The sequence below is a fragment of the Oxyura jamaicensis genome, chromosome 17 (assembly GCF_011077185.1).
Source record: "Oxyura jamaicensis isolate SHBP4307 breed ruddy duck chromosome 17, BPBGC_Ojam_1.0, whole genome shotgun sequence".
Classification (NCBI taxonomy): domain Eukaryota; kingdom Metazoa; phylum Chordata; class Aves; order Anseriformes; family Anatidae; genus Oxyura; species Oxyura jamaicensis.
In genome coordinates this window covers 7705329-7725747 of record NC_048909.1, presented here as the reverse complement: position 1 = coordinate 7725747, position 20419 = coordinate 7705329, and the positions used below count along the sequence as shown (strand labels likewise).

Genomic DNA, 20419 nt, shown 5'->3' with positions numbered 1-20419 from the left:
CTCGGGCTCCATCCTCCGCAGCGCAGGGAGGGCCTCGTCTCCAGCGCGGCTTTCACCCGCCTGAAGAAATAATCACACGGCATCTTTTCATTTCGTTCCCTCCGACTGGGTTCGCTTGTTTTCTGTTCTCTTTAGAGCCAATTTCAGTTCCTTCGCCTCGCGCAACAAGCGCCACGGGCGAGAGTTTGAACTCTCAAACGCTTTGGTTTCGCTGGAAATGTTAAAAAACCAACCCGGGGTGAGTTCGCCTCTCAACGGGAGGCGATTGCACTCCCTGGTGCTCTCGAGCTGGAAGGCAGAGGCGGGGATGGCCGCGCTCCTGTCTGTCTGTCCTAATAAATGAGGTTCACGCTGGCTACGTGGGGATGCCTCCCCTGTGCCAGGATTAACCACATGTCTGGGATAATACAATGGTATTTTCCTGCAAGAACCCACAGCTTTCACCCTATAAGCTGTGTAGGGTCGTGTTCTCCATGGAGGATGTCCCCAAAACAACGGGATACCAATGGTGCTGGGGAGCAGGGGCGGGCAGGGCAGCTCCAGCCTTCATTGAGGATGGACCGAGCGAGTCAGGTCCCTGCAAGGGGAGCCTCTGGATGTGACGGAGGCACAGGGGCTGGCTGGGATGGACGGGCTCTCCTGCATCCCCTGGACCCTTCCTCTGGTCCAAGCAAGTGTTTTCCCTTTGCAGCTTGACAGCAAAAAGCATCCTTTTTCCTTTTTATTTCACAAGTAGGTATTGAACGCAGTCGTTTTTCCTGCCAAAGGTTTGTCTTTCCCCCCATTTCCCTTCCCCCCCATCCCTCCCCCTTTCGAAATCCCATCACACACGTATCATTTGTTCCCGTCCATTGGCATCTGGTCTCGTCAAGGCGAATAATCCCCGGCGCGGGGGAGCTCGGCGGGGGGGCTGCGGCGGGCGGCATCCTTCCCTCCCTCCCTCCGTCCCCCCTGGGGGTGTCAGTGTGGGAGAGCCCCCGCAGAGCCACCCCGAACAAGACGGGCCCGTGGGGTGCCAGGAAGGCTCGCGTGCTGCTCCCACGCTGCTCTTTGCTCCGTGCCTCAGTTTCCCTGCGGGGAAGCAAGGTTTCTCTCCCCCCCCCCCTCCCTGGGGCCGCGCTGGGTTTGGCACAATAGCAAACCTCCCTGTTATTATTCTGGGGGCGGAAAGCAGCATTACTCAGAGCCGGGCTTGCTAATAACGCACTAAATATAGCGCTTTCCATCCCCGGAGTACTTTCTGAACCGCTAGGGATGAGCCCTAAAAAACCCCCTGGGTGGAGGCAGGAGCTGGGGCAGGGATGGGGGGAGCGATGGGACGAGGCTCCCCGTGGCCACCCGTGCCACCACCATGCAGAGGCGCATCCCATCGCGGTGCTGGCACGGCGAGGGGGACCAGGAATCGGCTCAGACCCTCTTGATCTCACCCAGCTTGATGGGCACGGAGGCAGCAGGATGAGGCCCCGGGGCAGGCGGGCAGTGAGGGCCAGGCTCCCGCAGTGTCTCGGTGATGCTGGGAAGCGGCTGCTTCTCCCACTCGCCCTGCAAAGAGAGTTGGGCACCGTGAGACCGAGGCTTTCGGGCACCTGGCCGCTCCGCGTTTCTCCGTGCATGTAAAAACGACGTGATCTTTAACGCTGGGAAGCGTTTTGAACCCGAACCAGGATGTTTTCCCATGAGACATCGCTAATTATTTGTGTTGCAGGAGCACCTACGCATCCCAGCAGCGGAGCAGATGTCCGCGCTGCACCATATTGCACGCAGCCGCCACCATCAGGGAGCTTCCGCCCCAAAACCGCGTTCCCCACCGAGTCACAGGAGCGGTGAGCCCCACCAGCCCACCGTGCTCTCAGCCCAGGCTGTTTGCCAGCTGCTGGCAGGGAGCTTGGCTCGGAGGTGACATTTGCAACGTGCCAGCGCGGTCGCTGGTGCGCAGCCGCTGCTGGGGGCGAGGGAGGTGGCAGCCGGGCCGAGCCCAGGAGGGGCTGGCACGGCCATCGGGGCTCGAGGTGACCACAAACCCTCCAGCACCATGAGTGCTGCTTGCCTTGGGGGTGCTGCCTGCAAGGAGCAGTTTTCCGGGGTTAGATCATGCAAAGGGCAGAGCCTGAAGGGCAGGATTTGTCTCCTGCGTGACTCGGTGGTCTGGTGAGGGGCAGGGGGCTCCCGTCTGTTCGCTCGTGCAGAAATATCAGAGACAGGCAGAGCTACAGCGGGAGCGGGAGGAGGGCGGGCTGGAGAGGAGAGGTAGGGCCGTGAGTCATCAGCAGGGGGAAGAAAGTTGGATTCATCTTTTCAGATGAAATTCCGTGGAGTGTGCGAAGCAAATCAGGCCAGAGCTCGCACCTGCACCTGGAAACCCTGTGAAGGGTGGAGGGGGCAGAGAGCCCCTCCCGCAGCAATCAGAGAAGGGCAGCATGGCAGGAGGGCACCAGCTGGAGAACCAAGTGCTTTTCTGCAACCTCAAGGCTTAGGAGAGCATCTGGGGGCTTGGGGCTGTGCCTGCCCCGAGGTTTGCCCCAGCCCGGAGCCCATCTGCTGGGGTCTGCAGATCTCCCCCATGCCCTGCAGATCTCCCCCAGCCCCTGCTTTGGGAGGGCACTGGGGGCATTTGGTGGGGCTGTGGGGCTGGGTTTGGTGTGGGAGAGAGCTGGGATCCCGGGGAACTGGCACGGTGACATCCCACCACGCTCACAGTGGCACCTCGGTGCGAGAAGGGGCTTGCTAAATAATTAACAGCACCACGTCCTTGCAGAGAGCTGGGCAGGACTGGGATCACTGAACTGCAGAAATGCGTGCGCTTAATTAGAAGCTGGTGCTTTTCTCTTGGCAGAAATGCTGCGGAATAAATGAGACGTCTTGAAATCCAGCTCGCTCCGAACGCACTGAGGGAGCGGGGGGGCAGCTCAGCACCCTGCCCCCCTCGCTGCATGCCAGCATCGCCTCTGCTCCCCGCCAGCCTCTTCCCAGCCGCCCCCAGCCCCCTCTGAACTCGCACAGTTGCCAGGGCTGTGATTAAGAGGCTTAATTCATAATTCTGCTGCTGCACAAAACTTCCGAGCCTCCTTTGTCGCTGCTCCAGGCTCTGCACGGCCGGGGGGTGAGGGTCTCTGGTGCCAGCCAGGCTCAGGGCTGGCAGGGGAAGGATCCTGCTCCCCCTGGGGCAGACCTGGCTGGACCTGGGGTTTTACCTGGGAGGAAGGCTGATGGTCTTCCTCACCATCAGCTCGGCGTCCTCCAGCACTGCAGTGGGCAGCACGGAACAACTTATCATATAAGCTCATTGCACTGATGAATGGCATCAGGAACTGATGGTGATAGGGACCATCAGTGGCTTTAAATCTTCATCATCATCAATGTCATGAACGTCAGCACTGGGCCTGGGTTTTTTGTTGTTGTATTTTTTTTTTTTTTTTTTTTTTTTTAAGCTCCTGTGGTCCTGTATCCTTCATGCCTTGCTGTAGCTCCAGGTTTGGAGATGGCACAGATGCAGTGCGTAATGAGCTTGCTCTGCTGGGACCTGACGTAATTGGCCCAAATCCTGTAAAATCGCCTCGCAGTTCTCCTTGCTTCTGCAGATAGCCCTGCTTTAACACTCGGGGCTGCTCCAAGATGTCAGTAAATCGCTTTATGCAAATGCACATCCTCTAATTGAATCCGCCCGAGCGCACCCAGCGTGCTGGCGGCTGGGGCACGGTGCGTTAAGTGCTGCTGGTGCTGGGGTTCCCCTGCTTTGGGGCCACGGGGTGCAGCCTCGTCCCCAGCCCATCGAGGAGCCGATTGAGGAGGTTTTAGCCCTGGTCTGGAGGTTTGCCATGAAGCACGTCAGCCCTGGGTGGTGAAGCTGTACGTACCGGGAAGCGGACGGCCGAGGATTTGTTGCAGTGCATGGAGATGGGGGCGAAGCCGTAGAGGGATTTTAGCACGTCTCTGTTGAAGGTGTTCCAGGGGATGGAGGAAAACTGCTGTGGGACGGAGACCTGCGGGCACGTGCAGACCTCCTCGTCGTTGAACCTGAGCAGGAGAGATGCCACGCTGAAAGGCAGCCAGGTGGGCTGGATGTGCCACGTTCCTCCCGGCCTGAAGCTGGACCCAGGAAGGCTCCTGATGCTGCGCATGGCAGCAGGAAACCCTGCCATGGGTGGCACCTTCGGGGGAAGACTCGGGGCCACCCAGTGTGCCTGCGCCTAGGATGCCCTGTGCAAGGTCAGCACCTCACCCTCTCGCCAGGGGCGGATGGTCTGCAGCCTGCTTCTCCAGCAGGGTGGTTGGTGCCTGCCTGGGCTTACAAATCGTACTTTGCAGACAGAACTGCCTTGCACTGGGCCTTACAGGGAAGTTCCACACTCAGAAAGGTCTCCTTTTCCTTGCGATCCCCTCTACCTCCAGCCCTAACAGCCCTGATCTGATGCTTGCTCTGGGGGAAGGCAAGGGCAGGACTCCTTCCAGCCGTGCCCCAGCACGTGACTCCCTAAAACCTGCACCCCCCGGGAGCCCCGGGCACCACCACTGCATATCCAGGGCCTGAAAAGCCATTTTTTGAAACTTTTTTTTTCCAGCATTGCCAGCAAAGGGCACAGCCCTTCGCACAGCCCCGCTCTGTACCTGTTCACGAGGCTGAAGTACCGGTGCAGGTAGCCCGGATCCACGGCGCTTTTGCAGAGCTCCAGCTGGGTCTGGGGGTAGTAGTGCACGTAGTTCACGCACATCTCCTCCATGATGCCAAACCCGCCCTGCGGCACACACACACACACAGGGGTGGGCTGGGGGCAGCGCCGGGCAGCAGCCCCCACGTCTACCCCCAGACATCGACTGTGCCGGGGTCCAGCTCGGCGCTGCCGGAGCCACAGGGGCAGCAGGAGGGGCAGAAGGGGTACGTGGGCACAGAGCTCCCCCCTGTACGTGCACGCACGCTCGGCTCATCTGCCCACCCGCCCTTTGTGCAAGGACAGGCTTTCAGGCTGGAACGTGTGGTTTACATTAAAATGCAGATTCCCTGTAATCCCTCCGCTATATTTAGCTTTGTCCCTGGTGATGGTACCTCTGACAGGCTCCTTTTTTTTTTTTTCTCTGCCTATGTAAGGAATAACACGCGCTGTCAAAAAAACGCCACTTCTCTTTAATTACAGTTAATACCCAGCGGAACGGTTGGTGATGGGAATTGGAGTGGCAGGCGCGACTTCTCGATTAGCACCTTAGCATCCCAGCTGCAGGAACTGCAGTCCTGTGGGTTTGCTTCCTTGCCACCCTTCTCCTGGCTTCTGGCTGTGATTTAGCCCCAGTCCATGCACGTGTCCCCCCTTCCTTTCCTGCACCTCGGGGTGCAGTTGCCGACCCCGTGGCATGCGCTCGGCCGCACTCACCATGGTCACTTTGGTCCTGTCCTCCGTGTTGTAAGTGCAGGTTGTGATGAGTTCATCGCCCTGGGGGGTTCAAGCAGACACGGGGGTGTGGGAAGGTGCAAAGTTCCCCCTTCCCAGTCAGCAAATATGGGGATGGGTGAATCCGTAACACAGCAGACCTCCACCCTCTTTGGTGGTGCAAGCCCACAGGCAGCCTCTGTGCCCCCCAGCACTTGCTCACCGTGCACCCCCCTGGGAGATTCCCTACAGCCATACCCCAGAAATTGTGTTTCTTACTTTTCTCACTTCCTAAGAATTTCCTCCGGGCTAAAGCACCTTAAAAAAATCCACTTAGGAACATTTTGTATTGCCCAGCTTGTACCCAATGTGGTGCCATGGCTGCGTCCCCCCTGCGGGGCCACCCCGGGAGCACGCTGATTGGAAACCGCCACGATTTTTGGAGCCACTCACCGGAAAAACTGCAACCAGCTCCTTCAGCATGCGGATCTCCTGCGAGGGAGGCCAAAAAGGCACCGGGTCGGAGCGGTGCCGTGCCCCGGTACCCATCTGTGCCCGCAGGATGGGGTGTCCCATGGGTGCCACCCACCGCCACGGCACCGTACCTGGAAGTGAGGGCTGTAGTGGCCGTCGGCGTTCACCACCTGCCTCTCCCTGCCGTCCCGTGACAGCACCGTCACCACTTTCCTCCCTGCCAGGTGTGTGTGGAGCTGTGAGGCGAAGATGCGGATGCCGGCAGCAGGCAGCGCCTGGGGAAGGGTGGCTTCAAGCTCCCTGCCTGGCGCCGTCCCTCTCCCCTCCCGTGTGTCCCCGGGGCTGTGCGCTTGGGATGGGTCCTCCCTGGCTCCTGGAAGGGTTTTGGGGGCTGCTGGACCCTTGGGGCAGCCCAGAGGTGAGCTGTGCAGAGGGGTAGATGCTCAGCCTGCTGCCATAGCCAATTAACACTCTGCTATGCCCCAGATTAGCAGGAGCTGGATGCAGCTTGCTTCCTTGCGCTTGTGGCACCGACAACGTCTTTCGGGTAGGCCCTATAAAAAATACCTCCTAAAACTTGCCTGAGAGCAGGGTGGGCGGTTTGAAAACATACTTGAGCGAGCTCTTAAGGAACTCCCCAGGCAGCAGAAGCCAATCTTTTGCATTTCCACAGGGGAAAGCACCCAGGCACGGCACCGCAGTATGTTTTCCTAGACGGCAGCGGTACTCGGGGGAGACAGAGCAGCTGGCTCCCGAGGAGCTCTGCCTTCGTGGGGAACTCAGCGCATCCCAACCAGCTGCTCAGGACCACCTGGTCGTGGGCTGTGGGGTTTTTCTTTCCAGCACAACCCCAAGGGAAGGGGATCAGCCGGCTGGGCACTCACCCGCTGGGTGCACTTGTCGGTGCAGTACCCGGTGAGGACGAAGGCAGGCTCGCCCGGGGGCACGGCCATCACCGGCGTGTAGACCAAGCCCAGCTCCATGATGCCGGCATCGTAGCGGCGCAGGCTGCCCGTGTAGTAGAGGCGGATCCCCGAGGAATCGCGGCGCCCTGGGGGGCAAAAGGACGGGGTGGCAAGTCACCGCGGGAGAGCTGACGGCTCTCGGGTAAGGTCAGGTGTGAACAATGATGCTCTGCTGCCGCAGGTGTGGGGAGGGGTGCTCAAGCCTCTCACTCACAGCTTTTTTCGTGTGTGCTATTCCTGTTGTTATAAAATACTAGCTATTTTCACGTAAGGGTTGGTCCCGCAGAGGGGTCACCAGCTGCTCCCAAGATAAAGGCGAGGAGTGCCTTTGGAGAGCCCGGAGCAGGACAGGTCTCGGGGTGCTTTGGCAGGCGCAGAAACATGGCTCATTGCACCTTCTTCAACTGATACCTCAAAAAACCAAAGCCATGCTCTTACCGGGGGCCTGGCAGGAGGGGAAATACTGGTGGAGCAAGCACCCCTTGCATTTGCAAAGCTCCTGGTCTCTCCTGCATCTGAGGATGCTCTGTTTAACCCCTAGTGCCAACACGCAGCTCTGGGGGCCGGGGCTGAGCCCCCTGTCTCTGGGCTGGGGCCCACCAGGGGATAAGAATAAGGAGGGAGACACTATTGGTTATCACACCAAAGCTGGTAAGTTATGAAAGACGTGAGCTCCGTATTTATAGATGTGTTTCTTCTCAAGTTGCCGAATGTGCTATGATTGATCTACAGTACATATGCTCCGGTCTCCTAAAAATACACTTGGGTAGTCAAGAAGTTACTTGATTTTATGTAAATGAAGAAAGTGTGTTGTTTGGAATCCTTTTTTTTTTTTTTAATGTGTCTCCTGACAACGTTATCAAAGCAGGAATGCCATTAAAACAACATCCAAATCCCCCCATCCCCAGCCAGGCTGGTGCTGTCTCTCTGGTGACTTTGGCGTCACTGATGCTCTTGGCTCCGAGCTCAACCCCTCCACAGCACCTTCCACAGAAATCAGGGGGCACCCACCAGCATCGCCCCTAAATATGTGGCTTGCCATGGGTCCTAGCCCTGCAGGACCGATGTGCAACCCCACTGCCTGCTTGGCTCCCCTCCCCGAGCATCCTCCCTGCCTGTGGGCACACACGAGGATGGGTCCAGCCTCTGGTGACACCCCCAGCAGTCCCCAGCACTCCCCCAGCTCTCCTGCGTCTCGCTGGCGAGGTTTGGGGCCAAGCCTCGTCCCCACTCACCTTTGAACACCAGGGGGTTGTGATAGTGAATCTCAAGGCGCAGATATCTGGAGGAGCCCGGACCGCCAAAGGCAAGTCCCGCTTCTTCGGGGTAGTAGAAAGCCTGGAAGCAGAGGGAGGGCATCAAGGGAGGGGGTGTCACATTGATTTATGGGCTGGGGTGGAAATGCAGAGGTGTCTTGGGGAAAAATTGGAGGGGTTAAAAGGGGCTGAACACAAATCCCAGCAGAGAATGGTGTTGGATCAACCCACGCAGGGATGGGTCAGGCACCCATTCCTACGAAGAGTCTGGGAAGGGTTGGGAGATGGCAAAAAATGTGCCCAGGAGCAGGGGGCACCCACCTGTGCACCCATGGCCCAGGCAGCAAGCACGTGCCGGCAGTAGTTGAGCTGGTCTGGCTTCATCTTGGCGTCGCAGGGCCCGTTGTACCGCGGGATGCTGTCCAGCTCGGCGGCGCACTGGAAGACTTCCATGTGGTGCACCAGGGCTTCGTTGCCCGCTGTGATCACTGGCTCGTACTGCAAAGCAGCGTCCAAGCAGGAGGGCGACACGTCAGGACCATTTGCCAAGACCCCGTCCCTCAGCGTGCTGTTTGTGCAGCCCAGCGTGGGTAAGTCTGCCCTCACTTCTTGCCATGAGATGGGGAGGGAAGGTTGCTTTGGGCACATGGGCCAAGGACCAAGCGCTCTTGGCTGGTTTGGGGACCAACCCTGAGTCCACCAGAGCTCGTGGAGAAACACCTCATCCCTTCCCTTCAGGTGGCTGCACCTGAGGAGCAGCAGAGCTCGGGCTGCTTCGTGGTGACCCAGTCCTTTGCAGACGTGCTGGGCTTAGAGGACTTTGGTTTCTCACTGAGGGGGTCCTGGCCCCACTGCCCGCAGCTACCGGGTTTCATGCCCAGCCAGGAGCTGCTGTTCCGGGCACAGGCAGGGGGGATCTGAGTAGGAGGAATGACTTCAAACGCCTGAGGAATGGCTCCGGCTAAAAGCGCCAGCTGTAGAGATGATCTGCAGCAGCGGGAAGATATCAGGAGTTACGCACTTTTTACTTACACACAGATGATTCATTTCGCACCATCTGTTGGGGAGAAAATCCTCCTTCTGAGCTTTCCTTTGCAGCCTCGCCGCTCCCCTACAAATCGCTGAGCGCTCGCTTCAGCTCCCGTGTCAGGCTTCCCCGCTCCCCGCTGTGTGCTTTTGGCCCCGCGGGTGCTGGGGGCGATGCTGCCACAGCTCTCTGTCCCCCCTTGGGGATGTGACCCAAGCACGTGCAAAGCATCCGCACGCAAGTTGCCTTTATCTCTATGACCTTTTAATTTTTTCAATATGCCTGATCTGTTAGAGGGCAGTTCCTATTCTGGCTCGCTCTGCCCTGCCCTGGCCAGGCTCGTTAATTTGTTTGCCATGTTTGTTTGTTCTTCCCGGCGCATGGTGAGCCATAATCCTGCCCCTGATGGCTGCAGCTCTGCCCTCCGCAAGGGAGCTGCTCTGAGCCCTGCCCTGGTCCCCACTCAATGTGCCAGGAGGAAAGTCACCATGGTCCCCATCCAGTGTGCCAAAGTCACCAACCTGCCACCAGACTGGGGTTCTCTAGGGGATGTGAGGTGCTGCTGGCTGGTGGGCTGGCTCGGGGAGGTGTTTTGGTGCTCTGGGGGTGCATTTGGGTCTGAAACCCTCCCTCTGAAGGGGCAGGGGAGAGGTGGGCTTCGCAGAACAGCTTTGAGGGACCTGAACGCAGCTGCTGAGCTGCACCTGGGAAAACATTTCTCCTCCTTCACCTCTTCTCCTGCCTCTTACCATGATGATGTGGTGCTTGGGGAAGCCGTCTGGCAGCTCTGCCATGTAACACCAGTAGGTCGTCTCCTGGCTGGGGATAACGACGCCGGGGGCCGTTATCTCCATGGTCTTCATGTCGCTGGGCAGCTCGGGGATGGTGATGTTGGGCTTTAGCAGCTGCACCCTCTGCAGCCCCCTGTGGATGGCAGAGATGTTGATGGCCTGCAGGGAGCGGACGGGTTTCTCCAGGATCCCATAGATGAGGTGCACGGTGCCGTCCTGAAGCAAGAGCAAAGCGTGGAGGTAGTTTTGCGTGTAGGATGCCAGAGAATGTGAATCTCATGAACAATTGGCACTGGTACTGGTGGCACGAATTTGGAAGTAGGCCCTAGCCCCTCTCCAACAGGGAAAGGAACCTGACTTCAGCAGCATCTCCCTTTGCTGGGCTGTGCCACAAATCCTGTAGATTTAGGGGAATTTATTTGACTAGCATGTTTCAGCATCGAGCCATGATCACAGAGAGTTCTCCACCAGTTGATAGAGCCTGGAAAGCTTTCCCTACGTGACATTGGTTTCCAACAGAAGTCAATACCGGTACCTCCACCTCATCCCTGCCCCTAAAGGAATGGCTCCTCTCTGCTCCCTTGGCCCTCCTGAGCTGCGGGATGGGGTGGCCACGGGGATCCAGACCCTGGGCAGCAGCCTGGGGAGGAGCAGCAGAAACAAAACCTCTCCCCCAGACCCTTTGTGCCAGCTTCTGTTAGGGCATCAAAGCGAGAGGCTCTGCTACAAGCACTGCGGGCAGGGAAGGTGCTGCTGAAGGCACTCAGCTCTGGACAGGAGGTAAGGAGAGGAAAAGGGAGTCGTTTACTCTCCAAGGCTAAGAATAAAGACCTGCAAGTCTTTCCCCGGTTCACACACAGATATTTTTTCCTCCGGGGCTCTCCGTGTTTTGGCAGACACCTCTCACCACAAGGCATGCCTCTGAAAACTAGCAACAAAACCTCAAGGCTGCTCCGTGCGCACGGCGGCTTCCAAATACCCTTTCCACCGGAGGATTTCATCTCAAACGAGCCTCATGGAGATCCCTGCCTGCACCTGGGGGCTGCCCCTTGCTGTCTGTGATCCCGAAGCTCTTTGACATCCCCAGTGGGGCCGTTCCCACCACCCCCTCGCAGACCCAGACGCTCACAAGCACGCAGCCCTGGCTCCACTTGCTGCACCTTCGCTCGGCTCCTGCAGCCCCCCTCTTTGCCTCCCGTTGAGCAACACCTCTTTGTAACACTCCAAACACTTGGCTCCCGGCTGCAAGCCCGAGTGATGCAGGAGGGTATTTATATAGACCTAGCACACGCTTACCAGGAGTGGATGATGCAAACGAGATGAAATCCACGCGTTAGAGAGGCTTATAAGGGGTTGTAAATAGAGGGTGCCAAACATTACTCATGGCGCGGGGCTGACATCTGTAGCACGCTTCCTTACGGCACTAAGCAGCGCAAACACCCGGTGCCATCCCAAAAACACAACAGGGGTGAGGCCTGACCTGCAGGCTGGGGGTTGGAGCTGTGGGGTTGGGATGGGGCCGGGGGTGCTGCGGCAGGGGGAGGGTGATGCCGTACCTCAATGAGGTAGTCCTTGGGGTCACAGGTGCTGAAGGCTCTTCTGAAGAGGATGGAGAGCCCCTCGGCGGTGCTCTGAGCCCCCAGGAGCTGGTAGTCCTGCTGCGAGTCCATGTGGAGGTGCCCCTTGGCATCGCTCCAGGCATCCTGAGGGAGGAGAGCACCCGGTAAGCCGGGGGGCTGCACGGATCCTGCACGGCCCCGGGGGGCACGGTGGGGACCTCCAGCGGTGCACTGGTTCTCCTTTGGTTCACCAGCCTTTGGTTCACCCCACTTTGGTTCACCAGCCTTTCAGGGCTGTGAAATACCTGACACAGCACCGATATTCTGCAAAAAGAACTTTTAGAGCTGAGATGCGTTTGGGGAAAGGAGCCGGGAAAGGAAATCTTGCAAGGCTGCATCAGTCTGTGTTGTTCTGGGTGTACGGCTGTGGGCTCTTTCTGAGCAGGGTGATGTGTTTTCCACGACACTTGCCACAAGCCAGCTGCTCTCGATTTAAGATCAGCCCCCTGATGGGCTGCAGTGTCAGCCCTATGAACCACGAACCCCCCCTTTAATGCCCTGAATTTGCTGTGGACAGATTGTCCCAGGAGCCAGGCAAGGCTGAAAACTGCTCTCCGTTAATGGTGGTGACAAAGCCACGCTGGGAAGGCTCCTCCTGTGCTTAACGATTGGAAGGGTTGGAGCAGAAATTTTATATATAATATAAATAATTTTAATAATTTGGATTTGAACAACATCTTTGCCTTGATTTTTGCATCTCTTGTTTGTGGCTTTTGTTTACCAAGAAAAGGCCCCTGGGAAGTACCTTGCAGCACCGATACCAGTGGCACTGGTTCTCTCGTCTCGGGGGAAGAAATAAAAGAAAAAGAATAAAGCATCTTGGCACCGTTTCAGCCAGAAGTAGAGAGTGATATTTCAAGAACATATTGTCCTTAGAGGGGGAGAGTAAAATCAGCTACATGAAGCTAGCATGACATTTGTTTTCATAGGAGTGCGTTGTGCAAATTAATCTCATAGTACATGGGGGGGTGAGCAAATTTGGATCTCTTTAACAGCTGACATCCTTATCCAGCAGAATGACTGCTGGGAGAGAGAAAACTGGGGCTGTAGAGGTTTACAGAGGGCTCCTTGCAGGATGCTGTTCAGCACCAACTGAAAGAGAGAGCCCCAGTGCTGCTCGGCGTTTAATTCAGCGCTGTTTGTCTTCCAGTGAGCACAAGAAGGCAGATTAGAAACGATCCTTTATGTTTTTTTAACATGATGCCGTGAAATACTGTAGCATTTGGGTCATCACACATCCTGAATGGCTGGTAATTAGCGGGAAAACAGTACAGATAATAAGCCCTCCTTTTCATCCTTTCATTGCACTGCAGATCACATTGCAGCTGATTGTGAAAGAATATATTTTATGGCTAATTTCAAGTAAGCAGAGAGGTAAAATTTAACTTACTGGAAAGCCTCACACAGGGAAAATGTGAATTGCTTTCTGCAGTGAAGCGCGCCTGCAATAAACCTAACGTGGTGATCTGGGGACAGGGAGCTGCCGGAGGGCACGGGGTGAGGTATTGCAGCTCCGGCCCCGGCGGAAAGACAAACCGCAGGAGAGCCTGGACAAACAGACCGTGTAAAAAAGGACAAAAAAATCAAATAGCAAGACTGGAAATGAGTGTGTGTGTGTGTGTGTGTGTGTCCCCCCATCTGCTACCACTGGGCATTTGTATACTGCCCAAAGACTTCTGCCTGTTTAATTTCTGCTGCTGGCAGGCGGCCATCGGATTGGGTTTTCCCGTGCCCTGTTGATCTCTGCTGTAGCTGCAAACGTGAGCTGCAGCCGGCTTATTGGCGCTGGCAGGAGCAGACCTGCTGGTTGATAACTTTTGCACTTGCTCAAAGTCAGGAGTGGGAGCCGTGGTTAATTTTTAATGCGGCTGAGGGCAGCGCACGGGTGAACCAAGCTGTCGGTGCAGCCGGCGTTTACGTGTAGCCGAGCTCTTTGTGCAGCCACCTGTTGGAGCTCTTGCGGATGAGTACAGCAGTCACTGCATTTATCCCTTTCTCTTTGGTTTTCAGATCCTATACCAAGCCCACAGTATAGATCTCTGGACCAGAATCCCCCCAGCCCTTTTGGACCACTTTCATTGAGCAGCGAGAGCAGTCCAGCCCTGCTCAGCCCCATGCCGTGCCCTGGACCAGCTCTGCCCCCACAAACCAGGCCAGATTCACCCATCGGGCAGCAACCCCAAAAGCAGCCGTGACAAAACACGTGCAACTCACCCCAAAATATGAGCTGTGCCCGTCGCTCCAGAGCACGGCCAGGTCCGCGTTCTCAAACTCTCCCCGGTCCGACATCCCGAAGAGGAGCCCGAACTTGAGTTCCCTGCTGAGGATCTGGAAGTACACCGCTTGCTCGGGGTAGCTGACGTTCCAGGAGAGCTCGAGCAGCCCCTGGGGATCGAGGGGCACCTTGTAGGGAAAATAGGTGCCACGGGGCGCCGAGCCCTGCAGGGCAGCCACCAGGATGACCAGGAACACGGCGATCATGGTGAAGTACACGGACGCTACCTCCCGCATCTTGAAGCTGGGGCAGGGGCACGGCTTGCTGCCGGAGGTCTGCATGCTGGGCAGGATGGCAGCCGCCCTCCTGGCTTTTGCCATTTATGCTCTGGCCCTCCTGGGCGAGCCGGGTAAGCGATAAAGCGATACCCTTTAATTGCATTTGGTTGTGGGAAAATTGGATTGTGGTATTGCCCCCCCCCCCCCCCCCACCTCCTGGCCAAACACTTGTCATTCTCTGCCTCCCCTTAATTGGCTCTAATTGCACATGGACATTATCAATAGCAATTGAACTCGACTGGGCTGATGTTATTTGCTCTTAAATCATCCTTAGTGGCTGCAAAGTGCTGCTTTCTTGCAAGCTTCTCCCTGCACAGCCGCGCTGTGCCCTGCTGGTGCTGCCTCTGTGTGGCCCCGCTGTAGCTCCCATCGAAGGCCCTGCCTGTCAGCACCTTCAGAGGCATTAAATATTTGTTATTCCTTTGCTTTTTTAGCAGCTGGGACTTCAGCTCCGGTCTGAAGATACCTTTTTGTCCCCCACCATTCCCCTTCTTATTTCTTTGGCCTGCTCTATTTTCATGTTGGTTATTAACTGCATTAACTGGAACTGCCTCGCCCTCTGACACACACACACAGCCTGGTTTACACTCGGAGCTTGTGGCCCCGTTTTATCCGTGCCAGCTCCCGTGACAAGCAGCGCCCTTGGATGCCTCCTGGAGTCCCCTCATCCCCCTGGAGCTCTGGTTTTGCTCGTGATGCAGCAATGTCACCGGGCAGAGCCGGTTCCCCAGCGCTGCGTAACGCGAGGACGGAGCTCGGTGCCCGGGGTTGTAATGAATCATCAACGTGTGCACCTCTGCTACACTCGGTGAGGCTTTGCCGTCCCGAGACACGGCGGTTATCCAGGGGCACGGCAGCGCTCTCCTTGCAGGGTGACCTGCGGCTTACGGGTGCTCTCTCACTCCGCTTCGCCAGGCAAAGACCAACACAAAGCAAAGCTGACAAGCCGAGCTCTCCAGACGAGGGTGTCATCAGCAAACCCCAGCTGCTGCAGGTGTCGGCTTCGAAAGCACACATCAGGATGGCGTAACGGGCTGAGATACCAGAGACAGGCTGGGAACGCTCCTTCCCCCCGATGCCTCCTGGAGCTGTGCCTGCAGGAGGTGGCACCGAACCCCGCAGCACCCCAGGGAGGCTGCAGCACCCCGAGGGGCTGCACCTCCTCGGTGGCACCGCTCAGCCCCTCCATGCCCTGCAGGAGGAGGCAGCATCCCTGGTCGCAGCGAGATGCTGGGCTGGCAGCCTCAGATGGGTGTCCCTCGGATGCCAGCCCCGGTTCCTCGGGCAGACGGCAGGCTGTGTGACAAAAGGCCCTGAGAACAGATTTTTTTGCCTTGCCCCGTTCCTACCCTCCAAGCACGGCTTCTCCTCCTCTCTTGGCTTTGTTTCCTAACTGCAACGGGAAAGGAGCTGCACTGTCAGCATGGCAGGAGGGAAAATGATCCTCGGCGGGGGGTGGGAGGGGGTCCCTAGCTAACGAGTTCTACCTCCGTTTATTAGAGATGAATCCCCAGGTTGCTGGCATGTGCAAGTGGAGCTCCTGAGCTTTCCTGTACAGAAGGAATTTGCACCGGAACAGCATAAGGCAGGCAGGTCAGCTTGAAAACAGCTGAACTTTGGAGATAAGCAGTGGGAATTTACTTAAAGAGGAGGAAGAAAATATGTTTCTCTCTCTCCCCACTTCAGTTTCTCCAAGCCACTGCTCATAAATCCAGGCGAGAAGCGAGGATCAAGCCTTCCTCCCCTTGCTCCTGGGTTTGTTTTAGGACTCGGACGAGATGTAGCAGTGCCAGTTTGCTGCCTCTGACCCCCCAAGCTGCTTGGGGCAGACACAGAGCGGGTCCCACAGGTGAGAAGGACACCGGGGTATGCGGGTCCAGCCTCTGGCCTCAGGGCAGAACACAGAGACAACAGCACAGAGGCAAAAAGGTCTCGCCGGAGCTGACACCAGCACCACTGTGCTGGTGCTAGCACGGCAGCATCCTGTGTCCCTCCCTGAGCCCCTGTGCTCTGCTCCTGCAGAGGCTGCCCAATTTCCCCCTGGCACAGAAGAGCTGAGAGCACAGAGGACACCTGCAGAGTGCCTCGAGCCCCTAGAGAAGGGCTGTTTTTTATGGACGACCCCCCACTAGGTGCTGTATTATGAACCCCATAAGCCTTGCGTGCAGGTAAGCAGGCTTAAACACAGCTGATGCACTGAATTAGGGATTGAAGCAGGCAGCACCCCTCCGAGCTATAATCCCTGGCCTCACTAACGTGGACATAAACTCGATTAAGGTGGGGGGGGGGGGGGGGCCACGGAGGGACGGCTGCTGTCTGCTCCCGCGGAGCCAGGGCGCAGCACACACGCAGCATCCCCTGCCCCTGGGCTCTGGCAGCCACAGCCGCTGTCCACGGCCAGATCCTGCCCTGCACCACTGTCCTGATCCAATTTCCTCGGCGCTGATGAGGTTAGGCAGCCTCTGAGGCTGGATCCGACGTGGTTGCAGAGGGAGAGGAGAGGTCTGGCACGTAGGGGAGGTTCTCACGCAGGCGGGTAGGGCCCGGGGACCCTGATCGATGCTGTGAACAATTCCCCGCTCTGGCCAGACCCACCCCATGCCCCTGGGCTCCTGTCACGCTATTTCCCGACAGAGGCAGTCGCCAGTAAACCCGCAGACATCTGGTCAAGCTGGGATGCTCAGAGGGGATGGCATCCACCAGCAGTGATGGGAAGAGACGTTCCCTCCACGTCACGCATGAATTTGTCCTGAAAGCTGCCCATGAGAGCTGCAAATGAAAGCAGCACCCATGCAGAGCCTCTGCTCTTCCCAGCTTCTTGCTTCCTCCTAAGGTGTTTCTCTTTTTTTTGTCTTCCTCAGGGCCAGATTTTCCCTCTCACACACCACCAGAGGGGTCTCCCCAGACCAGGAACAGAACTGGACCTCAGCTGCCTTGTGGCTCAGCCCTGCTGCTCCTGCTTCTCCTGGAGGAGCCCAAGCTGCTCCGGTCTCTTCTGCCTCTCCTCTCCCCTCAGTCCACCACCCGTGGCTCTTTGCAGCTGGCGGGTGGGCTGCGGCGAGCCCCACGGCACTGTTGAGGGTGGTGAAAGAGCGGGCAAAAGGCCAAAGCTAGCAAAAGGTGAGCATCGATTGCTCCTTGGGGGCACTGCCTCAATGGGTGCCCGAGGCCGGGTGGACAGCCAGGTCTTTCCCAGCACAGCCCAGCATCCCAAAGACATCCCTCCCCTACTGCTCCCCCCCAGAAGCTGCCACCGCCGAGCCACCTAATGAAATCCTCCTTGCCTGTGCATGCTATATTAGGGTTTCCATGGATATGGTACCACAAACACTGGGCTGTGGCTTTGTTATATAAACAGGAGAGATTGCCACAGACACCCAAAATATCTGAAAGGACAGGAAGAGACAAAGGCGGGCTCCGGGTTTGTTTATAAAGGGTTTTGTGATGCAGCGGGTAGTGCCAGCGGGAGGTGGGAGAGATTCGGGCTAGGTTTGGGAACTGGAGCACAACCAAGGGGACATCTTGGTGATCTCAGACTCAGCAGCTCTCGGAGACTCCCTCCTGTCTTCCACAGGATCCTTCTAAAATGCTCAGAGAGGTGCAGCTGGCTGGGCTGCTTGCTGAGCCTGCTCGTGCCCAGGAGCTGTGCACCCCGCAGACCACGGTGTGAATTGGACCTTCCTTCATGCTCGGGTACATCCCAGGAGATCTTGGCCCTGGTGGGGAGCAGGACCAAAGGTGGTGGAGACATGCAGTCTTCTGCTCTGGCAGAGCTGCCCACACCCAGCTCAGCAAGACCGTCCAGGTACAGCAAGTCCCTTGGACTGTTGGAGGAATTGCGTAATTCAAAGAAAAAAAAAAGTCTCTGGAAATGGAGGTGGCATGTAAAGGAGATGGAGACATCAGTGGCTAAAATTGTATTGCACTCCCACTCCCCTGCCAATAAAAACACCATAAATAAAGTGGCTTTGCAATAACCAGCTCCACGCATTGTAGCACAGATTCACGTGTCCCTGCCAGGGATGCTCGAGGCAGGATAAGCCCCGCTCTCGGCTCCTTCTGCTAGGGAGCTCGCTCCAGCCCACCTATTCCCATTGCAGGTGTTACCCCAAGCTCCCAGTTTGGGTCAGTGGCCTCCTCTTCCCATCTCCCCTGGTCCCCTGTGGGTGACATCCCCAGCCCATGGTGCTGCAGCTCCCCTGGGGCTTACAACGCCCTTCTCCACGGGATGCTCCCTTCCCACTTGTCTTCCCTCCGCGTGCGTCTGAGCAGACACTTTCCACGCTTCATTATCGGGCATGTGGAGGTGAATACCAAACTTGGTAAGGTTTGATTTATTCTTTAACACCCCCCCCCAGATCCCGTGTTCGTTTGTCAGACACACAACGCCCTGCGTGGCCCTTCTGCTTTACCTGTCAGCCTTCATTTTGCAGCACTTGCCTTAACATCAGTGCGGTGACCCCTTGCATCTCTGCAGCGTTTTTCTTCGAGCTGCACAGGAACAGGAGGAAAAGGAGCTGAACTCACCACGGGCACAGCTCCAGGGGAAGGGTTTTCTGCCAGGTGGTTTTATCGGGGGGGTGGGTCGGTGCCAAGCCCTTCTGTGCGGGGCTCTGCTCCCTGCTGCCAGCCTTTCTTGTTGCTTTTCCTCCAGCCATTGGCGTCTGGCACGAAGCTGCTTCCTGAAGGTTGCACAGCGAGCCAGCCTCAGCATCAAGAGGAGCCAACTCATGAGGCCAAAAGAGCCCGAGGAGCTTGAAGATGGAGCTTTAGCAGCTTGGCAGAAGGGTCGGTGCATTGAATGACAAAGGCTGCGTGTGGGTCTGCCCTGCACACTTGATGTCTGTAACAGACGAGTCAGCAGAAGGTACGATGAGGGGTGGTGGATGAATATGATTGACACCAGAAAACTCAACATGGCTTTTGTATGGGGAGCACTTGCCACACTCTTGGCAGCCTTAAAGGGAGTGAATAAGCTTGAAGGGTGAATAAGAAATAAGAGAAACATGAGGGAGTTTGTGGTGGGCATCCTGAGCCCTCTGCCTCTCTGCGCCCTTCCTTCACTGGCCCTTGCAGGTGAAGCAATGGCTGTGGAGGAGCACATCACAGTGCCAGCCTCGTGTGTCAGGACATCAGCTGGTGGGTGCGATGCAGCACCACGTGCCTGCCCCGTGCTGAGGCTGCTGCACCCCCAAGAACCTCGGTATTTGGTGTTGGGTATGAGCTGGGGGTGCTCAACGCCACAAGAGTGAAGCAGCTGGCTTGGGGAAGCAGGGACTCCTCCGTTCCAATTAAACTTATTATTTGAGAAGTTTCACTCCCCTCACAGGGATCAGCAAAGAGATGCAACAGGGACAGCAGGCAAGGTCATGGCTCTGCCAGCTCTTAGGGCTGTGCTTACGAGCCTGAGGTTCCTACACTGTGGGTGGTAAAAGCAGGGGGAGAAAGGCTCTCAGGCTTGAACCTAGGAACTGCTGTCCCCGCTGAGCTGCTGTGGGAGCAAAGCTGGTGGAGCACTGGAAACGCGTACAAAAAGCTGAGAATTGCTCCCAGTAGTAGCAGGATTTGGCTGTGGTTTGTGGCCACGTAAGCCAAGGGTCAAATGGGGTCTCAATGGGAAGATGTCACCTGTGCCACGATAACCTGGTGAAGCTGCTCCTCCCCTAGGGAAAGAGCGATCTGGAGGAGGGGAAAAAGCCTAGAAAGCGGGTTTGGGTGGTGAATGAAGGGAAATTCCTGTGCACTTTGATCCCAAGTCCTGAGGCAGGTAGTGGGAAACAAGAACTGCTGGGTGCAGGAGGGCAGCTTGGCTGCATGAACTCCCCCAGGGACTTGCGCCGTGCACAACCCACCGGCGGCGTCAGAGGAAGGCAGCTGATTACAGCCTGAACACCTTAACTTAAAACCTACAAACGATTTGGCTCCTGGCTGCTGTTGTTTATCCCGCAGACTTGGCAGGCACAGGACACTTCCCAGCCGGCGAGGAGGGCTGGTAGAAGTTGTGGCTGGCCGGTGGCCAGCTCTCAAGGCTATCGGCTGGCTCCCGTGCTGCAGCGACTCCTTGGCACTTTCGTCCTGTAAAAATGCACGTCGCAAAGTTTGGGGGATTACAGCGCTTCACACTCCGTGCCCTTTCAGCCCCTCGCACAACAAGACCCTGCTCACACCAGGCGTCTTGCAACCACTACAGTACCAAAACACCACAAAAACCTCGGTGTCCTCGTCATAAAAACCTTGGTCTCCTCCAGAGTTTTGGTACCCGATCTTCACAGAATTGATTTTAGCGTAACCGGATCTTGTGTTAGGGATCCACAAAATAAGATCCGTACTTGCTTAAGGCAGCGCGAGTATTTGCGAAGTCCTTGTTATAACAT

At 57.0% G+C, this 20419-nt stretch overlaps 1 protein-coding gene and 2 long non-coding RNA genes across 3 annotated transcripts in view; 2 read left to right on the top strand and 1 right to left on the bottom strand.

Moving 5' to 3' along the window:
• Positions 1 to 364: 364 nt before the first annotated feature.
• On the bottom strand, positions 365 to 14108 carry DBH (dopamine beta-hydroxylase). Its single transcript, XM_035341692.1, has 12 exons — positions 13707 to 14108; positions 11430 to 11576; positions 9832 to 10089; positions 8377 to 8553; positions 8035 to 8137; positions 6719 to 6885; positions 5966 to 6109; positions 5814 to 5852; positions 5364 to 5423; positions 4606 to 4733; positions 3855 to 4014; positions 365 to 1542 (listed from the first exon to the last, which is right to left on the bottom strand). The coding sequence occupies exons 1-12, from the start codon at positions 14085 to 14087 to the stop codon at positions 1408 to 1410; spliced, it is 1899 nt and encodes a 632-aa protein (XP_035197583.1). The 5' UTR covers positions 14088 to 14108; the 3' UTR covers positions 365 to 1407.
• The window catches only part of LOC118175433, a 34251-nt gene continuing 21248 nt past the window's right edge, over positions 7417 to 20419 (top strand). Inside the window, exon 1 of the long non-coding RNA XR_004754968.1 lies at positions 7417 to 7450. This is a non-coding gene — a long non-coding RNA (uncharacterized LOC118175433). The remainder of the gene's footprint in view (positions 7451 to 20419) is intronic.
• Positions 8518 to 19319, top strand: LOC118175434. Its single transcript, XR_004754969.1, has 3 exons — positions 8518 to 8645; positions 13503 to 14116; positions 18700 to 19319. It is a non-coding gene; the product is annotated as an uncharacterized LOC118175434 (long non-coding RNA).

Coding starts and splice junctions, on each gene's coding strand:
- DBH (XM_035341692.1), bottom strand. CDS start 14,087: ATGGCAAAAGCCAGGAGGGCGGCTGCCATCCTGCCCAGCATGCAGACC. Junction 8,554..9,831: donor CCAAGCACCACATCATCATG/GTAAGAGGCAGG, acceptor GCTGCTTTGCAG/TACGAGCCAGTGATCACAGC. Junction 6,110..6,718: donor CCGACAAGTGCACCCAGCGG/GTGAGTGCCCAG, acceptor ACCCTTCCCCAG/GCGCTGCCTGCTGCCGGCAT.